Consider the following 12,331-nt stretch of genomic DNA (forward strand, 5'->3'; position numbering starts at 1 on the left):
CTGCAGAAAATTCGTAAATGCTAGTCTATTATTTATAGATTCACACTTAGATTTTAAATGTCACAGAAGGCCAAGCCAGATAATTTCCTGATCCAAATCACACCAGAAAAGTTCTACAAGAAATCTGCACCCCACCCTCGGATCACCCCAAATCACTTTCGCTTCCATTTGTTTAACCCCATTTAATTTCCAAGAAACCTCTGCTACAAATCAGTTCAGTTCCTTCCGTGTATTCCCCCCAAATAAATCGCCAGAGAAAATAACTTTGAATTCATCTGTCTTCCTCTACTAATCATCACACACATTACCCAAGATAACCCCACCCCAATTTATTTCCCACCTGGAAGCCCATGGGGAGGTCAGCAAAAGGTTTAGGGCCCACTGTGTCTACCAAGATCCACGCCAACAGCTTACCGTTATAGGGCTGGGAACAGCAGCCACGACAATGCCAATGGGCTGAGGAGACAAGATGGCTGGGCTCCCATTGGAAAGGCTGGTGACCCCATTGCTGGTGGTGCCCTCCACCTTCTTGGCCGGGGACTCTCCTGGCAAAGGCGACTGCAGCTTCTGCTCCTGCTGCTTCTTCTGGATCTTCCGCTGCAGCTGCTGCTTTGCATCAACTGGGGAGGACAGAGTCTTCACCTGGGGCTGGAAGGAATTGCTCTCCGCGGTTGGGACAAAAGCCGAAGGCTGGGGGATCCCTTTGATTCCTGGAAAAGATGAGGAGGAGGGCGGGTAAGGCAGGCCTGCCATTTGAGCACCTACACCAGCCTTCCTGCTGTGTTGGACCAGAACTCCCATCAGCACCAGCCAGCTCAGTCTTACGATGCTGTGGCTGATGGGAATTGTAGTCCCAAATGGCAGGGGGGCACCAGCATGGGAAATGACGGCCCACACAATCCTCGGCCGAGCTCTTCGGACGCAGTTTGGGTTCACTTGCAGAGGAGGAGAGGGTTGTGCCCTCAGGTACCTGGAGGAGCACAACATCAGGCTTATCAGCAACACTACAACTGCAAAAGCCACACAGTCTGCTTAACCACAACAACTATTGTCCAAGTTCAAAGGCGGTCATTGTGACTGCTGGTCAGGTGCTGCAGTAACCTCCTTTAAAAGTGTGCATTTGGCACCAATCAGCTGACTGGTGCAGGGTGCGTGCCTTCAAAGGACCCTGCTTTAACCCTCGGCTAAGGTAAGGAACTCCCAGTGAGGAGCCCCACTTGAATTGGGAGCTCACATTAAGCTTCCAGTTATCCCTCTGTAGTCTTGGATATACCTGCCCCACATATGACATCACACAGGCATGGTTTGTGGGGAAACACCTCATGAGCCAAGCTGGGACCCGTGCCAGGCCTAACTGGGCCCAAAGGCCGGGAGTTTCCCACTGTTGCCTAAAAGCACCTTAAATGCCTGGCAGGAGGTGGCAGTGAATAAATTTTGTAAGGTCCCCAGCGAACGCATCTCTGTGAGACACAAGTCCCCTCCTTCTATACAGAAATGAAAATAGAAGTTGTAAAATGGAAATAACAACTACTAAACGATTGTCAAGTCCACCTGCTGCAGGAGTTTGTAGACCCTCCTGTATTGCAACCAGATAGCTGGTGGGTCTTTCCATGGTGCAGAGTTAGGCCTGTCCCCGTCCCCCCCGCCTCACTGAGTCATTGTGCAGCTCTAGACAAGAGACCAAACGTTTCCCAGGCAAATAAGAGATGCTTGCATGCCAAGTGGCACACTGACTTTCAGGAGAAAAGGCCTTCCTCAGACTGCACTGCTTCTGGTCACAGTAGGGAAATATTTCACAATAAAATACCCTGCATATAGAAAACCCATGTATCAGGTGAGATAGCAGGATCCCACTGCAGGGACTGTACCATCCTCAACTTAATATAGGAAGGAATTTGTCCCAAGTGGCCCCCTTGTTAAAATTTCTTTCTTTAGAAGTACTTCCAAACCGCTAATATGTTTAATATTTCTAAGCAGTGTACAGGATAGTGGAACTCTAACTACACACTCACTCAGACACACACACACACACACAGAGAGAGAGAGAGAGAGAGAGAGAGAGAGAGAGAGAGAGAGAGAGAGAATGCAATAATCCTTGGAGCCAGTGCAGAGAAAACTCTGCTCCCCAAACCAGATTACTGACAGGCCAACAAGAATGAACCAGAAGTCCCAAAATGCTTTTCCAAAATAAATCTGTTGAGATTTCAGCATGGGCCCACCACGCTCATATTTACAGTAGGGGAATATGAATCCTCCAACCCTTATAACATGAAAAACGCCAACATTTTTTCTCCTCCCAAGAACAGCACCTCAAGTGGTGCACTAAGCCAAACCTCCTCACCTGCCGGGGCACCAGCCATCACGGTTAAAGCTGCCATTGATTTAGTGCCTATGTAGTGGCTTTTGACCAGGTAGCGGGCCAGATCCAAGACGGAATCGAAGGGTTGGCTCAGCACTTTCTGGGCCCACTGGCAGACCAGCTGGCAGGCAGCTGACACTACCTCTTCGTCGGCACTCTGCAGGTGCCCAGAGGACTCTGCCCCTTCCAGCTGAAACAAAAACAAAAAGGAGACCCTGAGCAACAGCAACAGCTTCGCTATAGTATGTGAAAAGTACACAGCATTTCAATCTAGCCATGGAGATTGGGGCTAGTACTGAGCTGCTGCTTAAGGAAGGCCTGAGCGAGGGTTTGTTGATGCTTTGCTTCCCTCGAAAAGGACTCACTATTTTTGCCACAAGCTCCATGGTGTCCCTTCCATAACACAGTAAGGTAAGTAAAAGAATTCTGGCATTGTGTTGGGGTTCTTGAAGGATCTGAAGTGGGTTTTCCACTCTGATTTAGCCTTTTAAAATTATTTCAGACACTGTCATGGTGGCTCTGCAAAATTTCCCACACCTGATATAAAACATGAAGCTTCAGTAACCATTTTAACAAAAGGAAACTGAAATCAGGTTTGCTCATTTCGAAAAAGTGCTTATGGAATGCCTGCAGGGAACTTCCAGATGTTGTTAGTCTCAATCAGTCCCCATCAGCCAACATGGCCAATGGTTACGGATGGTGCTGATGGGAGTCGGGAGTGTGGCAACATCTGGAGGGCCCCCAAAGATGCTCTCCCCCCCCAAAAAAGTTATGGATAAAATCTGCCCCCTCTTTTAATGCCATTTCCCACACTACTGCTTGCAGGCATGAGATGGTCACATCTGCATTTGGACAGATGCAAAAATATATGGTGAAAACATGCTCTTTGTGTCTTGTGGCAGGCACCTGGCCCCAACATTTCCAAAGTGACATGCAGTATATTTCTGAAAGCAGAGGAGCTATTCTCTTCCCGCCCAACGTGTACACAAAATGTAACAAGCTCAAGTGTCCGAGGAGTCTTTGACTTTATGGTTTACCTTGTGTTTTAAGAAGCTGCTCCTTCTTCCCATTTACTACATAATGAAATCCCTTAGTTTTAAACATTCCAACTTCTGCAAAGCAAACCCAGTGATCTTTAATTCTGCAACGCTAAGCTGTCAGCTTTCCTTAAAGCCCTTTTGTTCTACCTAAAAGGTCTTAATCATTCTGCCCAACAGCTCAGGTGTCTACTTTACCCCATCGGCAGTTTTGTGGAAGTCAAGGTTGGGGAGTGTCGGCATCTGCACAAAAGCTTTCTTCCGAAGTCCACTATAGCAATACGTGATTTTTTAAAATTAAGGTGTAAATAATTGTAAAATTGCAGTATTTCCCTTTGCATTAAATTAACTTTCTTACACAGACCTAACATAAATGCAAAGCTGGTCAACAGAACGTCCTTTCTGAATTTAAGGGCAGAAATGCAGGTGTGATCCAAAAATGATCAAGGGTTAAGAGAGGAGCTCTGTCTTTCTATTGTTCCTTCCAGGCCTTTGATGGACCCCCATTCTTATAGTGAGGCAAACTGCCCCCCTGTGCTCCCCCTACTCATGGCCAAAGCTACCGTTGCCTCACCACTGCCATTGTCTGCTTGCTCTTGCCAGACAATGTCAATGAGCAAATGGCCAGCCTTCTTTCTCCTGCTCCTCCCTGCCACTGTTGCTTCCTTGCAAGAGTGAAGGACAGGTGGACAAGCAGGCTGCCGCAGTGAAGAGCAGGAATAGGTCCTGGGGGTCCCCAGCTGGTGGCATGCCAACCTTTTTTTGCTGACCCTGAGTTCCAGGAAAGTTAAGTGAAATCGTTTCAAAAACATTTCCACAAAGGATATTTTGATTTTCCTCTTGTGCCTAGACGGCGAGCCTTCATGTTGGGGAAGACATTCTTCATGATCTTCCCAAAGTCAGCAGCACTTAACGGATGGTATCCAAGATTGTCACAATAGCTCCTGAAACAAAAGGGAAGCAAGAAGAAATGAATGAGAGCAGGACTGGGGCAAGGCTGTTACCCAGCTCTATCTCTCTTTTAAATCAGAACAAGTGAAGGTGGTTAAGGTCCTGTGTGAGTGCCTGGAGGCGGTTGGAGGATGGATGGCGGCTAACAGACTGAGGTTGAATCCTGACAAGACAGAAGTACTGTTTTTGGGGGACAGAGTGTGGGTGGGTGTGGGGTACTCCCTGGTCCTGAATAGGGTAACTGTGCCGCTGGAGGAGCAGGTGCACAGCCTGGGAGTCATTTTAGACTCACAGCTGTCCATGGAGGCGCAGGTCAATTCTGTGTTCAGGGCAGCTGTCTACCAGCTCCATCTGGTACGCAGGCTAAGACCCTAACTGCCCACGGACTGTCTCGCCAGAGTGTTGCATGCTCTAGTTATCTCCCGCTTGGACTACTGCAATGTGCTCTTTGTGGGGCTACCTCTGAAGGTGACTCGGAAACTGCAACTAATCTAGAATGTGGCAGCTAGACTGGTGACTGGGAGTGGCTGCCGAGACCATATAACACTGGCTCCCAGTACGTTTCTGAGCACAATTCCAAGTGTTGGTGCTGTCCCCTTTAAAGCCCTAAACGGCCTTGGCCCAGTATACCTAAAGGAGCTTCTCCACCCCCATTGTTCTATCCAGACACTGAGGTCCAGCGCCGAGGGCCTTCTGGCGCTTCCCTCACTGCGAGAAGTGAGGTTACAGGGAACCAAGCAGAGGGCCTTCTCAGTAGTGTCGCCCGCCCTGTGGAACGCCCTCCCTTCAGATGTGAAGGAAATAAACAACTATCTGACTTTTAGAAGACATCTGAAGGCAGCCCTGTTTAGGGAAGCTTTTAATGTTTGAAGTTTTATCTTGTTTTTAATGTTCTGTTGAAAGCCGCCCAGAGTGGCTGGGGAAACCCAGCCAGATGGGAACGGTAGAAATAATAAATAATTAGTATTAAATTATCTAGGTCAGCAAAGTAGCACTTAAGGCTGCATCCACATGTCTGGTGCTTTGGCCTTTTCCTGGAGTACCAAAGAAACAGGGTCAGCAGCCCTGGAAAAGCCCGGCGGCTCCCTCTCAGGACAGCCCCACAATTAGCTGAGGGTTCCCCATCAATCACAGAGGCTGCTGCCTTGCCCTGTCTCCTTGGTTGGGCCTAGTCACCTGGTTGCCCAACTCTGCCTCCAGGCTACCAGCTCCAACCGTTTTTATGGAGCACATGAATCAAGCTATAGTTTGATCCCATCCCATCCCCAGGATAATTTCCCCATGAGATTGTCTAGTGACAACTGAAGCCGGCTCAGGCCAAAAGGTCCATTTGGCCCCACATTCCATTCCCGCAGTAGTCAACCGCATGTCTGCTATGATGCACTATGCCGCGGTCCTGAACACGGCAAGAAGTCTATCCTCATCTGCAATCACCAGCTTGTTTTCAAAGGCACACTGAGGTAGAGCACAGCCATTAGGGCCGTGGCTGTTAACAGCCTTACCCTCCATGGATCTGTCTAATCCTTTTTAAAAACCAGCCAAGTTGGTGGCCACCTCATAGGAAGAAGAAGAAGAGTTTGGATTTGATATCCCGCCTTTCACTCCCTTTAAGGAGTCTCAAAGCGGCTAACATTCTCCTTTCACTTCCTCCCCCACAACAAACACTCTGTGAGGTGAGTGGGGCTGAGAGACTTCAGAGAAGTGTGACTGGCCCAAGGTCACCCAGCAGCTGCATGTGGAGGAGCGGAGACGCGAACCCGGTTCACCAGATTACAAGTCCACCGCTCTTAACCACTAAACCACACTGGCTCTAGGATTGTATCCCACAAGTTAAACTATGTGAAGAAGTACTTCCTTTTGTCTGCCCTAACATTCAGCTTCATTGGGTGTCCCCGACCTTTAGTATTATGAGAGAGGCCTATCCATTCTCTGCACATCATTTATTCACCTCATGTTTCTCCTTAGTCACCATTTCTCAAAATTTAAAAAACCCAAATGTTGTCACCATTCATTGCAAGGGAGTTGCTCCAACCCCTTAATTATTTTAGTTGCCATTATCTGAACCTTTTTCAGCTCTGCAATATCCTTTCAGAGGTGAGGCAACCGGAAGAGTACACAGCATTCCAGTATGGTCTCAACCACATATATGTATAACGGCATAATGATACTGGCAGTTCCCCCCCCCCCAACATAAATTTTTGTGGAAACGTTTTCATCATACAATGAAATAAAAAGCAAACTAATCTAAATTTTAAAAAGCAAAAAGCAAAAAACCCAAAGTAAATACAAAGCCCTCTCTCAAAGGCAGAACTTAATTCTTGTCTCACACAGAAGGGGGTGGACCTTCCCAGCTCTCACCTGGGATTCTTCTCTCAGCCTCCCACTCTGGGAGATCTTCCCTTCCCTGCCTCTCACACAGGGTCCTTCACTGGCCAGTCCTCACCTTCACTTGCATACAGTCTCCTCAGTGAACCAGATTAATCCTCCTTTATTCACCCAGGAGATTCCCCGCTGTGGCCATATATTCAATGAGTAATCCATGGTTATTTACTAATTGTAGATTCATTAATTCACACCTAGTTCCACATCTTCTGTTGGCTGTGATTTCCAACCTAGTTTAGAAAAAAAAAGTTCCTTCCATTTCTTCTTCTTCCATTCTTTTCCCGGGAAAGTCGCTAGAGGCTTGGTAGCATTTTCCTCTAAATTCACTCCAAATTGTACACAAAACCCTTTTCCTCTCAGCTGTTTTCTCTGCCAGCTCAGAATATTTCTTAATCTCTCCATCCATGTTCAAATATATAAAAGGATGTCACATAGAGGAGGGAGAAAGGTTGTTTTCTGCTGCTCCAGAGAACCGGACACGGAGCAATGGATCCAAACTACAAGAAAGAAGATTCCACCTAAACATTAGGAAGAACTTCCTGACAGTAAGAGCTGTTTGACAGTGGAATTTGCTGCCAAGGAGTGTGGTGGAGTCTCCTTCTTTGGAGGTCTTTAAGCAGAGGCTTGACAACCATATGTCAGGAGTGCTCTGATGGTGTTTCCTGCTTGGCAGGGGGTTGGACTCGATGGCCCTTGTGGTCTCTTCCAACTCTATGATTCTATGATTCTTTCCACTCCTCCAACATCGTAACTCCACCACATGACTATTTCTCTGCTCCAGTCACCTGTGTGAAGGTCCTTTCCATTTCATCATCTACTGCCTTCAGCTCTACCATTCCACACTCCTATTCTGTTCCTTTATCAGTATTATTATCCAAAGGTTCTGTGTCTTCTTTAACCACATTATTTATCGGTTCCATTTTCATTCACCATGTTATCCATCTCAGCCCTGATTTCCTTTAATTGCTCATCTAGTAGTTGCTGCATGATGCCAGCAGTCAATGGGGTGCCCAACAGTGTTTCTGCCATACTGAGTGTTCTTGGTTTTATTAACAATCCACACTCTCCACCTTAAGATCTTAGTCTCCTTATCTCCAGACCACATTCTTTTCCCACAGTGGCATAGATAAACTAGTTTAACTTTTGCAGCCAGCACTTTCACCAGAGGAACGAAAGGTTAAAAATAAAACAAAATAAAGAGTTCTAACAGTTGGAACACCCCTTAACCGTTTAGAATCTTTCTTAGACACAAAGAATTAAAACATGCTTTCTGTTTTGCATTCAGCTATTTAATGATTGTCTCTTCTTAAGCCAGGAATCAGTTCACATTCCAGACTCAAATTTCAACCATCACGTCAGTTATAATTTCTAACAGTCTCAAAAGTAATTAAAATAAATGGAGCTTTTGCTGGCCTTACGCCCTAAGGACTCACTCTCAGGACTACTATGAGGTGTTTGAGCAGTTCCTCTGGTCTAGGTTACTCACCCCTGTTGGGTCCCTCAAAACTTCTCAGTCTCCCAGCATCTTTTTCAGAGAATCAGATGTTATTTTCCATTCTCTCTGTTTTCCCAGAGAGAGTGTGACAACCAAGACTTATGGGTTGGCTATCTTTAATCACCACATAATTATCTCGCAAGAGATGCCTAGTCTGCCATCTTCCTCCCCAGAAGTCCTGGAAGTCTATTCCCTTCCTGGATCAACTTTTTCACAGCTGCCGAACACTGGACTGACACCTTCATCAAGCTATCCCCTACAACCCCAAGGTCTTGTTCCTGGTCAGTCACCATCAGAGACCCCAGCAGAATAACTGTGAAACAAAGATTCCCCCCCCCCTCTAATGACCAATGTGCATCACTTTACACCTGTTTACACTAAATTGCATTTGCAATTTCACAGCCCATTGCCTCAGTTTGGAGAGGTTCTGTTCATCTCAAAGAGGCTTGCATATAATGGGTAAGTGTCCCTAAGTAACAGGTCTGATCCCACCCACCCCCTTTCATATTTTATAAGTATAATTTTCACAAATGTTGCACCACGTTTGGACAAGAAAGCAAATCAAGTTTTCCAAATGGTGCTCCTCCGACAGCCTACAAAAGTTTTCAGATGAACAAACAATTCAACATTTCCCGTGTGATCTTTGATTCCTGGCCAGTACATATTCCAAAGACTCTAGTCAGTCTTTTGTAACTCCTGTACATAAGACTTGCAGGTAGGAAGCTTCCTGCTCCTGCATTAGGAAGGACTGGAATTGGCTAAAGCCAAGCAAAAAAAAAAACAAGCCTCATTCACACACAGCCTTTTTTAGAAAGAGGAAACTATGCTGCCCAGATGTAACTGGCTATTGTCTTAGACTGCTAATGCACATTATATACTAAGACCATAGATTGATCCATCCATATAGCTTTGGCCTGTCCCCAAATCACTGGCCTATCTAACCCAGGGTAGCCAACATGGTACTGTCCAGCTATTAATTCCCCAAAGTCCTGGTCAGTGGTATGCTCTGACTAAGCCACAGAAAGCTGCCTGCCAACTGGGAGTGCTGGGAACTGAACTTACAACCTTCAGCACACAAAGCATGTGCTCTGTCATTCATTCAGCTACAGCCCCTCCAGTGATAAGCAACCAACCAACCCCCCCAAAAAACAGGGGATCAGTCACAGGATCAAAATGAGGGCCATCTATGTTGAGTCGATCAGCTCCAAAGTGCTTTAGACTACTTTCTGGAAAAGCAGTATGCACCTTTTAAACCAGGGATGAAGAACCTGTGGTCCAACATGCTGCAGGACTCCAGCTCCCATCATCCCTAGCCAAACAAGTTCCTTGGGTCATTCCACCTGCAAAGCCCGCAATCTACTACTAAGCTATAACCTGTCCCCAAAAGTCCTCCCTTCTCTTTGGAAGTGCAGCAGGAAACAGACAGGAGTGGCAGTTCAAGTTAACAGTGGAGGCAGGATACTGCAGCACCCATCATCGCCTGCCCACACAGCCCGGATGTGACCATTCCAGGGGAGAATCCAAGAGGCTGCTTTCCTCAGCTGCTGAGGACCACATCTGAGAGACACCTGTAATGGGACCCCCTCTGGGGCTTTCCCTGGGAAAGCCTTCAAGCAGAAGGGAAAGGGCACGGCAGAACCCACAGGGCTGCCTTTAAAAGGGGGAAGAATTTCATGCCGGACTAGCAAGTGCAGAGGGCATGAAACACTTCCCGTGCCCAGACAAGCACCCCACTTCCATCTAGTACATTTCGGCACTCAAATAGCTTTTACTGTTGCCCTTTGGTTCACACACACCTCAGCACTGTTGCCTCGGCCATCTACCATGCAGCCTTTGTGGGTCAAGGGATCACTTTTATAGGCCGTACAACAGGGATTAATAATTTACAAAGCCACGGGAGGAGAGACGCTCGGCTACGTTTGCCAGCACACTGAACCTGAAAGCTGAACGAGCAATGCTGCCATTGTCTGGCTGAGCCTGTGCAACTCTCCTAGTGAGACAGAACCTAGCAGCAGGGCCCATGAAAAAAAGTGAAGTGGTGGTCTCAGCTGGGAAGGGTGCTGCTGCCACACACATGCCATGCTCTGCCCATCACTGCTGATGCCTAGGTGAGTGTGCGGCAGCAGTGGGTTCCGTGGATTGGTGTGGGGATTCTATGCTTTTTTCACAGCGCCATTTTTTTTCTCGCTGCGGGGACAGAGTTCCAGGTTGGAAGAGCGCCAAAAATAGCGTACGCGGGACAGAGAAGCGCCAATGTGCATGCGCTCTTCCAACTCGGAAGAGCACTGGAAATAGCTTGAGCGCACGAGTGGGCGCGGGTGCACATACTACAGCCCACTGATAGGTCTGCCAGGGAGTGGACCGGCTCGGCCTCAAAAACCGTTGCCGACCCCTGCCCTCCACTATTCAAGAGGGCTCCCCCTGCCCGGCTTTGTGCGGTGCTGTTCTGCTTTGCAGCACAAGTAAGTATTTCATTGTTTAATCAGGGACACCCTCCCTCCTCCTTGATATTCTCCCAGTGCACAAGTAAACCCACCTCCCCACAATACATTTGAAAACACTCACTTGTACTCATCATACACCTCCTGCTTGGGGAGGGATGTCTCTGGGTGCTCCTCTAAGGTGTTACGGATCCAGGAGAAGGCGTGCATTTGCTGGGCGCGGCTGGATGACACAGACAGCTGATCGCTGAGCCAGGAGAAAAGAGGGTCAATTAGGACGACTTTTATTATTGCGATATTACCATCCAGTGTGTACTGAATCCTAAGCCAGAGAAAGGACAGACTGGCAGACTCGGGTTCCATGGAGGTTCCAATTTCAATAGATCACCTGTACTCTTAACCAATCTGCTTTCTGCAATTTTGCCTATTGCCAACACCTCAAATATAGATGCACTTTTGAGATATCAAAGGAAGAGTAAGATAATATCTAATGAACAAAAAGCTATCACCACCCACAATGGCAGAGACAGCAAGGGGAGGGAGCTGGTCAGCAAAGGCAGTACCCCCACCCCACTTTTCCATCATGCCTATTACCCTAACCCCACCCCAATGATGAGGTCTGGTCCTGGGCAGTGGGACAGAGCCACAGCCAGACTGCCACAAGGTACAAACTTCTTTGTCTTTCCAACTTCCTCAGCAGCCTTTCAACAAAACATCTGTTTGTCACATCAAACAACAGGAAATTAGTCAGCAAATGTGAATTATATGACTATTCTGACGCGTACATACCTTTTCTCTCCATTGCTAGGACCAGAAGGCAGCTGAAGGTAGAGGTAGAGTTTCTGTAGATCTGTAAACTTCTCAACTTCTTGCTAAATACAGAATTTTTAACAGAGTCAGTAGCGAAGAGTGTATATCTTTGCACAAAATGTAATTACAGCTAAACTGCTATGGTTTCAATTTCAGCAATCAATACAGAACTCTTCTCTAAATTTCTTGTGTCCTCAATCTTTTAGGCCCCATCTGCACTATACATTTAAATCGGTATCATACCACTTTAAACACTTTAAGAGATGGTGTTCACATTTAGCTCTGCCTACATCCCCTTTAATTCCCGTACTGGACCACCCATCATTCTGCCTTACAGATAAATATGTACAATATAAAGAATGGAAGGCAGCAGGAATTTATAGAATTAAGTTTATTATTCCTAATAGTCATCCTTCCATGTCTACCTTAAAGGAAAAGATTGGAAATATACCACAGTTAATTCAAATTACTACATATGCTAAATCTCTACCTTGTAAGGGGGGGTTGTTTACTTTCTCTACTTTTGAATCCTTAGTTGCTCAAATATCTCTGAATTTTAAAGGTTTGGTATCCAATATTTACAAGTTGCTAATAAGCTAGGCAATGGGCTCCTCCCAGCAACTTAGGATATCCTGGGATGGTGACCTTAAATTTCAGATTGATGAACATGAGTAGGTTAAAATTTGAGTAAATGCTCCATTGAAAACTACTATCTTCTAGGATTCAAGAATCCACTCTAAAAACAATACTTAAGTGGTATTGGACTCCGACATGGCTTTCAGAAATCAATACAAACATCTCTTCACTATGCTGGTGAGGCAGTAATACTATTGGAACATATATTCATATGTGGTGG

At 46.5% G+C, this 12,331-nt stretch overlaps 1 protein-coding gene across 2 annotated transcripts in view; it reads right to left on the reverse strand.

Moving 5' to 3' along the window:
• RFX7 (regulatory factor X7) overlaps positions 1-12,331 on the reverse strand; it is a 43,115-nt gene that overhangs the window by 4,393 nt on the left and 26,391 nt on the right. For both annotated transcript variants that reach the window (XM_081887581.1, XM_081887582.1), the window contains exons 3-8: positions 11,455-11,537; positions 10,790-10,912; positions 4,224-4,340; positions 3,595-3,679; positions 2,342-2,549; positions 415-710 (exon numbers count right to left, since the gene is read on the reverse strand). In XM_081887581.1, the coding sequence (XP_081743707.1) occupies positions 415-710; positions 2,342-2,549; positions 3,595-3,679; positions 4,224-4,340; positions 10,790-10,912; positions 11,455-11,537 (912 nt within the window). The remainder of the gene's footprint in view (positions 1-414; positions 711-2,341; positions 2,550-3,594; positions 3,680-4,223; positions 4,341-10,789; positions 10,913-11,454; positions 11,538-12,331) is intronic.

This window comes from Podarcis melisellensis (assembly GCF_964234715.1).
Source record: "Podarcis melisellensis genome assembly, chromosome: 14".
Lineage (NCBI taxonomy): Eukaryota > Metazoa > Chordata > Lepidosauria > Squamata > Lacertidae > Podarcis > Podarcis melisellensis.